At 44.3% G+C, this 12,489-nt stretch overlaps 1 protein-coding gene across 2 annotated transcripts in view; it reads left to right on the forward strand.

Annotated features, from left to right (window-relative positions):
- The window catches only part of LOC137647110 (probable ATP-dependent DNA helicase HFM1), a 335,745-nt gene that overhangs the window by 58,713 nt on the left and 264,543 nt on the right, over positions 1-12,489 (forward strand). For both annotated transcript variants that reach the window (XM_068380341.1, XM_068380343.1), the window contains exons 12-13: positions 10,658-10,793; positions 11,119-11,238. In XM_068380341.1, the coding sequence (XP_068236442.1) occupies positions 10,658-10,793; positions 11,119-11,238 (256 nt within the window). The remainder of the gene's footprint in view (positions 1-10,657; positions 10,794-11,118; positions 11,239-12,489) is intronic.

Raw genomic sequence — 12,489 nt, forward strand, 5'->3', positions numbered from 1 at the left:
GTTGGGCTGTGTACCTGGGGAATCAGTGAGGTAGCCCACCTGATGAGGGGGGGATCCGGATGCATAGGGGTCGAATCAGAGGAAGACTGTGATGACGAGTGGGTAACTGACTATTGATGGCAGTGACCACCCCGGTTCGTTTTGTAGAGGGCAACTCTCTGCTTCTTCTTGAAGAAAGCTTGCTTTTGGCCTTCGACCTTCTTTCTGGCAGTGAGGCCCCGCCTTTCCTGCAATTTTGGGTTGCTCTCGTATCATCTTGTAGAACCTTGTTCACCTCCTCCTGAGGGAAGAGGGTTTTACCCCATCAGGGGGAAACTATCAGCCTGCTCGATTCCTGTCTGATAGAGGCCACAGACAACGTATTTCCTACAACTAACCCGATCAGACCACCAAACGTGAAGGTCGAATTGGAAGGGCAGAGATTGGTTCTTCATGAATATCCGAAACTAAGTCTCAGTGGGATAAATCGAGGCTAGGGTCTCCCCGAGGTGGGGTCCGGCTCTTTAAGAGCCGGCATGGCCGAACCTTCTTGTCAGCTTGAATAGTAAGACCTGTCCAATTATCCGTAATAGGCAAGGCAACAATGATAGCAGTTGTAGATATGGCATATTCCCCATTGTGTGGGGTGAGCTTGGAATTATCGTACCCCCCAGACCGACAATATCCTGGTCCAGACAGATCGGGCCTGCCCTTTAGGAAATAATACCGTTACCTTCGGTACCTTGCCCAACCTAACCAAGTCATGCTCTTTCAACCGAACGAATCCGTTGAATGGGTATTCTAGTCCCTGAGAGTAAATTCTAGGTCCTCCAGAGGGCGGACGTCTATGCCATCCAGAGTTATGGTACCATCCATATATGGGACATGTAAGGCAAATTTCTATGTGTTGTTTTTATCGAAGGAGGTTACTTCGATACGCCTGTGGCTGTAGAGGAGACATCCGAGTTCCTGAACGGATCCGACTCACCACCATATCTTTGAGCTCCGTCATAGCCCCCTAGAATGTGTTGTATCTGCTCTTTAACCCTACCCTTGGCTTTTAGCAGTCACGGTTTTATGCAAGGAATATGAACATCAGGATCCTTTGAGGGTCCTAGGTCGGTGTCGCAGGTAATTGCAAAGCTGAAGGCTCCAAACTCATCACCACCTACCTGCCCATCCATGGGGTCGATGTCCAACCCTAGAGAGGACACTCCGAGGAGATAGGGTCCTCTAGATGGAGCATTCCTTCCAAACCTTGATACCCAAGGGCGGAGAGCTGCTCTTGCAGGCCGGAGAGATTCACCACCGTCCTGAAAGAAGTGAGGGGATTAGTGATGAAGGAGAAGACCGTTCTCCTCAATAAGTAATGCATACATAAATCCGGATCAAATTAAATCATCGCCCAAGTATACCAAATAGAAACATTAGAACCAACTTACCTCATGGGTCAGGAGTAGGGAGGACAGCTCGTAGCAGATCGTGCATGACTCCGGGAACCATACCATGTAGGCGGACCTTCTGTAATAGAAAGGAGACATAAGTCTCGATGTTCCTTGAAACTCTGGTTAGTGATCCCATTCATAGGCTGGGATCAACCAAATAAGTATAACTAAAAATAATGGCTATTTTTATGCATATATTTAATTATAAATATGTTGTATAAACTAAAAATAACGGTTATATTTATGCATATATTTAATTATAAATATGAAGAAATATGGATAAATATCCATACAACATCGTGTTCAAATAGAAATAAATTTCTACTCAGTACTTGGGATCGAACGCTAGCCCCTTCTAATGAAAAGCCAGGTCGAAACCAACCATGCCATGAGAGGCTATCTACTGTTCCTTGAGACTCAGGTCAGTGAACAGATGAATCAATAGTATACTAATATCCAGTAACCACGTAACATGTAGCTATAAACCTCAGCGGTAAAATAATGTTAACCCCGGTTCTGAACGTCTGAGTCAGGGGTGGCCAACCTATGGCGAATGCGCCAACAGTGGCGCATTGCACGATTACAAGTGGCGCACTATACCCCATAGATAGTAAATTGAATGACTTTTCTTTAAAATTGCTAAATATGTTCATATATTTTCATTAGTATTTTCAAGAATAACTAATGAATATTATCAACGCAAATTCAAAGTGTCATTAAAGTAAGTACAGTTTACGTTGTATTCATGTGAAATCCTTTCCTTTACAGCTAAAACAAAAGATTGGCCACCTGTGGTCTGAGTGGTCTCTGTTGCCACCGGAGATCCTGTGACAAAGGTCCGTCATAGTGAAAACGTGAACATCAGAGGTAAGATAATATTAACCTCAATGCTGAACATCTGTGTGATATCCGGTTAAGCCGGAGATTCGATAAAAAGGACTGTAATAATGAAATGGTGGTTATTCATGAAAAGGGGTTCGTACCCTGGTTCTGATTGTCTGATTGATCTCTGTTTGTACTGGAGATCCGGGCGGTGACAAAGGTCCGTCATCGTGAAATCGTGACCCTCAGCGGTACGATAACATTCCTCCATACTGAATGTCTGTGTTATCTCCAGTGAAGCCGGAGATTCGATGAAAAAAAAGGACCGTTATAATGTAACTGTGATCAATCATGACAAAGGTTCGTGTGCAAAAGGCCTCAGCCGGAGTCTGAGTGGCGGATTCACCGTTGCACTCCAAATATCTGACTAGTTCTCACCCAATGAGTATCCATTATAGCGGAGTATAACTCAAGGCGGAGCTAAGGGTGTCGTCATAAAGCGATCCCAAATAATGACTCATACACTAACGTAACCTATTAATAGTGCTAGCTCTATTAACAGTAACCACATCAATAAAACGTGAATATCATTAAACGTAATATCATCAACTCGGAGAATAAGAGGAGGCAGGAATAACTTGTGATCGTATAAAACGGAAAACGGGAAATCCACCTCCTCTACTCGAGCTTAATAAAGAAAACAAGAGAAGGGGTAACTCGTATCAGTAGAAACAGAATACGAGCACTCTATGCTCACGCTCTCAAGGTTACATAATAAAAAACCAAAATCACACAATAATATGATAAGAATAATGATAATTTTAAATATTTAACTTAGCCGGTGAATATATAATAGCTGCAACTCTGTTGCTCGACAGACAAAAAACAGTAAAAACTCGCCAGCGATCGCTATACAGGTTGCGGGTGTGCCCACCAGCGCCAACTGTCGGCCAGATACCATACTCGATGTAAACAAAGACTCAATTTCTTCTCTGTCGACGTGTCGACAAGACGTACTTTACTCGCTGTTGAAACCTGGAGTTTTTCCCATCATATTTGGTGAAGTACTGTACTTTAATTTGGTTTGAGCTTTCGCAGTACAGGTGTTTTCCTTCAAATAAATCCTTGAACTCTTTTTTGTATCGGATTCATTGTTGATGACTTAGATCGTTTTTTGGAATTTTCCCTTGACCAATTCAAAATGGCTGACCTTTCACAAGTTCCCAAGTTCAGAAAATGCAATGCTAGGGACTGTCATAGGCGTCTTCCAAAGGCTTCTCTCGACCCTCACACTGTTTGTTCCAATTGTCGGGGTAAAACCTGTCAATTGGAAGATCGGTGTGAGGAATGCGTGGGCCTTTCGGAATTCGATTTTATCGAATTTTAGAAGTATAAACGCAGACTAGAGAGAGATAGGGTAAGGAGAAGTTCTTCTAGGTCGGTAGATTTTTCCTCTCCACATGCCCCTCAACCTAATCCTTCCCCTGTAGTGGTTGTTCCTAACCCCCCTCCTAGCACTCGGGAACCATCGATGGCAGACATGATGCGTGCTATCCATGCCTTGGGGGAGAGAGTTGAGTCCCTTGCAAGTGACCGCAATCAACTCATGGCGGACGTAAAGGAACTAAAGTGCCAAAGTGCCGCGGGAAGTGTTAAAGTGCCTAGTGTTTCTCAAAGTGTTGTGAACAGTGTTGCGCTTGAGGGTTCGTCTGTTCGTGCCTGTCGTCCTCCTAGTCCGGGACCTCTTGCAAGCTCTCAAGCCCAGGGGAGAAGCAATGTCGTACGACTCATGGGTTCGAGAGGCCTTGATCAGCGAACAGACGTTCCCTCTATGGTATCAGGCGTATCTCCCCAAGATCGCCCCTACCAACGTAAGACGAGAGAGCCCGTTTTTACCTCGTCGTCCGAAGGTGTTTCTCGTAAGAAACCTTGGACCAAGGTCTCACGACCTTTGAAGCGTAAGGCGGTCCCTTCAGGACAAGTCCAACGTCCCGGTTGTAGCCACTGGGTCAGTTCGGACTCGTTGCCGTCATCTGATGACTGCTCGCCGCCTAAGAGAGGCAAAGCGGTGCCGCCTCAGTCGCTCACCCCGTCTGTTGCCGCACCTGCTGCCGTAGACCCTAAATGGGTGTTGCTGCAGGACATGCAGTCCAAGCTTGCGTCCTTGATGGAGGACTTCAATGCGGAGAAGGTTGCTGCTGAACCTTCTGGCCAACAACCATCCAAGCGGTCTGTTGTGCGTCCTGTTGACGCTGAGGTAACTCTCTCGCGTCTACCAGTTGGGGTTGTACCTCCACCGATGCGACCCAGTGTGGGTTGCCAGCCGCACGTTGACGTTAGGCGACGCACGGAGGTGGTTGTTGACGTTCAGGACGTTCAACAACCATCAGAGGTGACTTGTTTTGACGCGGTGCGTCAACCTCCGCAACCCGGTATGGTGTTGACTGCACAACCCAGACGGTCTAAACAGTCTCGGGTGGACGCTGTGCGTCCTCGCGCACCCATGGTTGTTGACAGTTCACAGACTGTGCAGCAGTTCCATGACGCTGCGTCCGGCTCCGTCACGCATGCACCAGTGCGACCGGACTCAGCGAGCCAAACGTTGCCCACTCCTTTGCTGTTTCCTCATCAGTTTTCGGATGAGGAACTATCAGATGAGGACGTTGCTGAACCACAAGAGGATCAACCTTCAGAACTTGACGAGCCTAAGGCAACTCAACCATCATTGGACTTTAGAAAAGTCATGGCTGTATTTAAGGAGTTGTTCCCTGACCACTTTGTTTCTGTGGCTCCTCGTTCGCCGCCGTCAGAGTTTGTATTAGGCGTGCCTGCTACCGCACCTGCCTTTACTAAACTCGTTCTCTCTCGCTCATCCAAGAGAGCTTTGCGGCTGTTGGGAGATTGGTTAGAGACTAAGAAGAGTTTAGGAAAGACAGCATTTGCCTTTCCCCCTTCTAAACTCTCGTCTAGATCGAGCGTCTGGTATGCCACGGGAGAAGTTCTCGGCTTGGGAGTTCCTGCCTCTGCCCAGGGCGACTTCTCAAGTCTTGTAGACTCTCCCCGCCGCCTTGCCATGAGACGCTCGAAGATTTGTTGGTCACCATCGGACCTGGACCACCTTCTTAAAGGTATATTTAGGGCTTTCGAAGTCTTTAACTTCCTAGACTGGTGCTTAGGAGCCCTGAGCAGGAAAATCTCTTCTGCAGATAAGGATGTTTCCTTGCTCATTATGTCCTGCATGGACAAGGCCGTCCGTGATGGGTCCAACGAGCTAGCCGCCTCATTCACGTCCGGAGTCCTGAAGAAGCGAGAGTCTCTATGTTCTTTCCTGTCTGCTGGAGTGACGCCATGCCAAAGATCTGAGCTTCTCTTTGCTCCCCTTTCCAAGTGCCTGTTTCCTGAAGTCTTGGTAAAGGAAATTGCCTTATCTTTAGTTCAGAAGGACACCCACGATCTAGTTGCGTCCTCGGCTCGCAAAGCTCCCCCTTTGCCTACATTATCTGCTAGACCGAGGATAGACACTCCAGCGTCTCGCTTTATTCCGCCCTTTCGTGGCAGAGCCTCCAGCAGAGGAGGTGCTCGTGCCGAAGGGAAGCGAGGGAAGAGGAAAGGATCCAAGTCCTCTAAGGGCAGAGTCTGACTGCCCGCAACTTCAGACAGCAGTAGGAGCCAGACTCAAGAACTTCTGGCAAGCCTGGGAGAAGAGAGGCGCAGATCAACAATCTGTGAAGTTACTCAGAGAGGGGTACAAAATCCCTTTTGTACGCAAACCCCCTCTAGCGACGTCCCCCATCGATCTCTCTCCCAGGTACAGAGAGGAAGAAAAGAGACAAGCCCTGAAACTGGAAGTGTCTCTTTTGCTAGAGAAGGGAGCGGTGGTCAAAGTCTCGGACCTTCAATCACCGCGGTTTTACAACCGTCTCTTCCTAGTATCAAAGAAGACAGGAGGTTGGAGACCGGTGCTAGACGTCAGTGCTCTGAATGTCTTTGTCACAAAGACGAAGTTTTCCATGGAGACCACAAAGTCAGTCTTAGCAGCGGTCAGAAAGGAAGACTAGATGGTCTCGCTAGACCTAAGGGACGCCTACTTCCACATCCCCATTCACTCAGACTCCCAACCTTTTCTGAGATTCGTCTTCGAAGATGTGGTTTACCAGTTTCGGGCCCTGTGCTTTGGCCTAAGCACAGCTCCTCTCGTATTTACGAGGCTGATGAGGAATGTGGCCAAATTCCTCCACTTATCAGACATCCGAGCCTCCCTTTATTTGGACGACTGGCTTCTCAGAGCCTCTTCCAGTCGTCGCTGTCTGAAGGATCTCAAGTGGACTCTAGATCTGACCAAGGAATTGGGACTCCTAGTCAATTTGGAAAAGTCACAGCTGGTCCCATCCCAAACTATTGTGTATTTAGGGATGGAGATTCACAGTCAAGCTTTTCGGGCTTTTCCGTCGGCCCCCAGAATAGATCAAGCCCTGCTATCCATCCAGAAGATGCTGAAGAAAGAACGCTGCTCAGTCAGGCTGTGGATGAGTCTGGTAGGGACGCTGTCATCCCTGGAGCAATTTGCATCACTAGGAAGACTACACCTCCGTCCTCTTCAATTCCATCTGGCTTTTCACTGGAAAAAGGACAAGACGCTAGAGGCGGTCTCGATCCCGATTTCCGGAAAGATAAAGTCTTGTCTGACTTGGTGGAAGGACAATATCAACCTAAGAGAGGGTCTTCCCCTGGCTGTTCAGACTCCCAACCACGTTCTCTTCTCGGACGCATCGGACTTGGGCTGGGGCGCGACGCTGGACGGTCGGGAATGCTCAGGTCTGTGGAACTCGAGTCAGCGGAGCATGCATATCAACTGCAAGGAGCTATTGGCAGTTCATCTGGCCTTGAAAAGCTTTGAGTATCTCCTTCGAGGCAAAGTGGTGGAAGTAAACTCGGACAACACCACGGCCTTGGCGTACATCTCCAAACAAGGAGGTACCCACTCACTGACGTTGTACGAGATCGCAAGGGACCTGCTCATCTGGTCAAAAGGTCGAGACATCTCCCTAGTAACGAGGTTCATCCAGGGCGACTTGAACGTCATAGCAGATTGTCTCAGTCGGAAAGGGCAAGTAATTCCAACCGAATGGACCCTCCACAAGGATGTGTGCAAGAGACTTTGGGCCACTTGGGGTCAACCAACCATAGATCTCTTTGCAACCTCGCTGACCAAGAGGCTTCCAATCTATTGCTCTCCAGTCCCGGACCCAGCAGCAATACATATAGATGCCTTCCTCCTAGATTGGTCACATCTGGATCTCTACGCATTCCCACCGTTCAAGATTGTCAACAAGGTACTGCAGAAGTTCGCCTCTCACGAAGGGACAAGGTTGACGTTAGTTGCTCCCCTCTGGCCCGCGAGAGAATGGTTCACCGAGGTACTTCGATGGTTAGTAGACGTTCCCAGAAGTCTTCCTCCAAGAGTAGACCTTCTACGTCAGCCACACGTAAAGAAGGTACACCAAAGCCTCCACGCTCTTCGTCTGACTGCCTTCAGACTATCGAAAGACTCTCGAGAGCTAGAGGCTTTTCGAAGGAGGCAGCCAGTGCGATTGCTAGAGCAAGGAGAGCGTCTACCATTAGAGTCTACCAATCGAAGTGGGAAGTCTTCCGAGACTGGTGCAAGTCAGTTTCTGTATCCTCGACCAGTACCTCTGTAGCCCAAATAGCTGATTTTCTCTTATACCTGAGAAAAGGACGATCCCTTTCAGCTCCCACTATCAAGGGCTACAGAAGCATGTTGGCATCGGTCTTCCGGCATAGAGGCTTAGATCTTTCCAACAATAAAGATCTGTAAGACCTCCTTAAGTCTTTTGAGACCACTAAGGAGCGTCGTTTGGCTACTCCTGGGTGGAATTTAGACGTGGTACTAAGATTCCTCATGTCAGACAGGTTTGAGCCTTTACAGTCAGCCTCCCTGAAAGATCTCACTCTTAAGACTCTTTTCCTGGTATGCTTAGCCTCGGCTAAAAGAGTCAGTGAGATTCATGCCTTCAGCAAGAACATCGGATTTTCGTCGAAAAAAGCTACTTGTTCGCTGCAACTTGGTTTTCTAGCCAAAAATGAGCTACCTTCTCGGCCTTGGCCTAAATCTTTCGATATTCCCAGCTTATCGAAGATCGTAGGCAATGAACTAGAAAGAGTCTTATGCCCTGTTAGAGCTCTTAAGTTCTATTTAGATCGTACTAAACCTTTACGAGGCCAATCTGAAGCTTTATGGTGTTCAGTTAAGAAACCATCCTTGCCTATGTCAAAGAATGCTTTGTCATACTTTATCAGATTGTTAATACGAGAAGCTCATTCACATCTGAGTGAGGAAGACCGATCTTTACTTAAGGTTAAGACGCACGAAGTTAGAGCTGTAGCAACTTCCGTGGCCTTTAAGCAAAATAGATCTCTGCAAAGTATAATGGACGCAACCTATTGGAGAAGCAAGTCAGTGTTCGCGTCATTTTACTTGAAAGATGTCCAGTCTCTTTACGAGAACTGCTACACACTGGGACCATTCGTAGCAGCGAGTGCAGTAGTGGGTGAGGGCTCAACCACTACAATTCCCTAATTCCATATCCTTTTAATCTGTCTCTTGAAATGTTTTTAATGTTGTTTTTTATGGGTTGTCCGGAAGGCTAAGAAGCCTTTCGCATCCTGGTTGATTTGGCGTGTGGTCAAAGTCATTTCTTGAGAGCGCCCAGATTAGGGGTTTGATGAGGTCCTGTTGTATGGGTTGCAGCCCTTGATACTTCAGCTCCTAGGGGTCTGTCAGCATCCTAAGAGGATCGCGAGGCTCCGTAAGGAAGACGTACTTACAAGGCAGAGTAATCGTCTAAGTCGACTTCCTTACCAGGTACCTATTTATTTTGTTTTTGTTATATTGATAACTTCCAAAATGAAATAAAAACTCTTAGCTTGTACGATGTAAACATATTTAACTGGTCTCTACCCACCACCCTGGGTGTGAATCAGCTATTATATATTCACCGGCTAAGTTAAATATTTAAAAATGATATTTTAATTGTAAAATAAATTTTTGAATATACTTACCCGGTGAATATATAAATTAAACGACCCTCCCTTCCTCCCCAATAGAGACGCAGTGGGATGAGAAGAAATTGAGTCTTTGTTTACATCGAGTATGGTATCTGGCCGACAGTTGGCGCTGGTGGGCACACCCGCAACCTGTATAGCGATCGCTGGCGAGTTTTTACTGTTTTTTGTCTGTCGAGCAACAGAGTTGCAGCTATTATATATTCACCGGGTAAGTATATTCAAAAATTTATTTTATAATTAAAATATCATAATTGTAATAACCAAGAACGAAGAATAACGACAACGTAACAATTAAACATAAAGATATAGTCTAAATCGTCTGAGTGGTCTCTGAGCACCTTCCTGAGACGTGAATATAACTATAACAAAGACTAGATCGATATTCTTCGTCCAAATTGGACTTGCTAGCAAATAAATACCATAGTAAAAAACAATAATAAATAATGATAATAATATTGGTCATAAAACGTAAGTGATATAACCTAGATGACAGAGTACCAGAAGGGCAATATTAACTTGAAAAACTACCAAATTGAACAAAACCAAAATGGCTGCCGATACCGAGGACGGCCAAGCCTCTTCCAAAATTAAAATCCACATTACTGGAACGAGAACAAATGCCCGGTACTGAAAAAAACTGTCAAAACAAACTATGGTACTTAACATTGGTAAAGGTGAAGTAGCAACGTCAGTCATGTTGAATTAACGACAATCACTTGCGAAACACACCTAACAAAATAAAAAAACGACTATGCGGGCAAGTCCAAAACAGAAGGATGACCTGGAGAGCGCGAGTAGTAGGTGTCGGTGGGGTAGTCCAACTGTATTCTTTAGGGCCTGTCACGGCCCTCCCCTTTGATGAAGGGATTATCTAAATGGAAGACAGCCTGTGAATAGTGGTTTACACACGCCCTTGTTAAATACACGACACCAACAAGGTGTTCGCGCGAGGGTTGTAACCTCTGCATTCCATGCTTTTATCTTTCTCTAGTATATTTGGAAGATTTATATTAGAAAAGTGTAAAGAAGGACCCTTTTCACCGGCCGTCACAGATCGACCCAGAAATCAGATTTTGTGATAATTTTCACGTCATAGTACTTAGCTCAGATTTATTTCTCTATCACAGCACTTTTTTTCATTTAGAGTATTTTCTTTCTGCTCTTTATTTTCCGATCCCTGTCCATCCATGCTTGAATGTTTATATTACATTCATACTGGTGTTGCCCACTTTTTTCTTTTACATTTTCAGAAACAATTTTGAGATGATACTGATACACCATGAGTTTTTCCATGCTTTGACTTTACCATATGCTCTAAATTACAGATTTTTGTTTCAACGCGTAAAAGTGCACAGACAACTGCCACAACATTATGTCAGCAAGGCCGTTTTGTTAGGGATGCTAAACATAAGCAACTGCTTTTAACCGTTGCTAATTCTCTTAGAGACAGCAGGTTAAGAGGTGAGTTTAAAAGGAATTTCTTGTGGTCTTGTATAGTAAATGAATTAGTTCAAAGTTTAGGTTGATATTTATAATCAATAAGTATAGTATTTGTAAGTTTTCTTAAGCTAGTTCCTTGCCAAGCTTGTATGAAAAAAACTTGTTCGAAAAAATTACAAAAGTATATTTTTTAGTAGGGAACATGAAAATCAGATAGAGGAAGTTTTTACTGTGTAACAAATAATTATTAATGATAGACTTTAAAGTTCATCTTCAGCTTTGTATTTCTATTGCTGTAACCTCAAGGTTTTTTGAATTGTTGACTGGTAGAAGTATTAATCTACAGAATGTGTGATGTGTGGAGTTGGTTATCATCATGCTGGAATCGATACTTTGGATAGAAGGCAGATTGAAGTAATTTTCACTGCTGGGGAGTTATTAGTTTTGGTAGCTACAAGCACTTTAGGTAAGTTCAGGATGTTATCTTTAATAATTGCAGAATACTTAATCTCTCAAATTTATTCCTTAAGCCCCAGTCACTCACACTCAAGAGGATTAAATATAACACAATACAGTATTTCATTTTGGCCAACTCATTGCAAATTTAAAATATCTCAGTGGTCTTGTTAAAGTGTTTCATCATAATGATAATGGTCAGAATAAAAGGTAGCTTAAGTGGATGACTGATTCAGAATCTTCAGGGTTTATAAGGCCCATTACCATATGATGGATTTTTGCTCCTTTTCTTTCTGTAAATTACATGATTAAATGTGTAAATAGGTTGGATGCAACAAAGCTCATTGAGGCATTAACAGAAATTAATATGCTGATAAAGCAACCTAAAGTGCAATTGTTCTACATTACTGAAGTAAATATAAAAGTTTTAACCCTAATTTTTCCTTATTTTGAACTAATCTTTGTTAATAAATACCAGGCTTGTAGAATAAGGAATATGGTAAAAACCAATGAAAATAGAATTTTTGTTAGGTTGTGGCATTCTTCGTTTGAAAAGCACAATTTTATCGCCTTTATAATCACTCAATTGACTCATAGGTATCAGATGAATAACCCAAATGATCAAGCCCTTAAGTGAATGCTTTTAAGTCAAAACTTGTAATTCAAAATAACAAAATATTTTTTATGTAATAAATAGTTAATTTTCAACCAACAAATAATATCTTGCCTGGCATGAAACTTTCCTAAGCTGAAGCTTTTAAGAGGTATCACTGTAATTGCAAAGGCAGCTTCACTATAGAGGAGGACACTATATGCCAAATCTTTTTTTAAACCTTTCTAACCAGTCCTTGCTGGCATTGAACGAACTCCTCTTCTTCGGAGAATCACTAAACATTCCTGGTTGTGGATCGTCGATGTCCTCTTTCTCGTCATCAATGTTGTCGTTGTCATCATCATCAGGTGCAAGGTTGTCATACAAGGTCTTTGCCATGGCTCGGATCATGTTGGTGTTCAAACTTATGTTACTTTTTTTGGCAATCTGTAATCCATATTGCCAACGCAGATTACATCCTTACTACCATCTTATTTTAAGGAGTAGCCACTCTCTTCGCTGCACTGTTGAAAGTCATCAATGCCATTTCAGTCTTTCTGATATTCTTCTCCTCTTATTTAATTTAGTGAACGGTCGACTTATTGATGTTGTAATGGCGTCCGACTGCCGTGAAACTTCTGCCTTTTTTTCAATATGTCAAGAAGTTTC

This window comes from Palaemon carinicauda, chromosome 9, assembly GCF_036898095.1.
Source record: "Palaemon carinicauda isolate YSFRI2023 chromosome 9, ASM3689809v2, whole genome shotgun sequence".
NCBI classification, from domain to species: domain Eukaryota; kingdom Metazoa; phylum Arthropoda; class Malacostraca; order Decapoda; family Palaemonidae; genus Palaemon; species Palaemon carinicauda.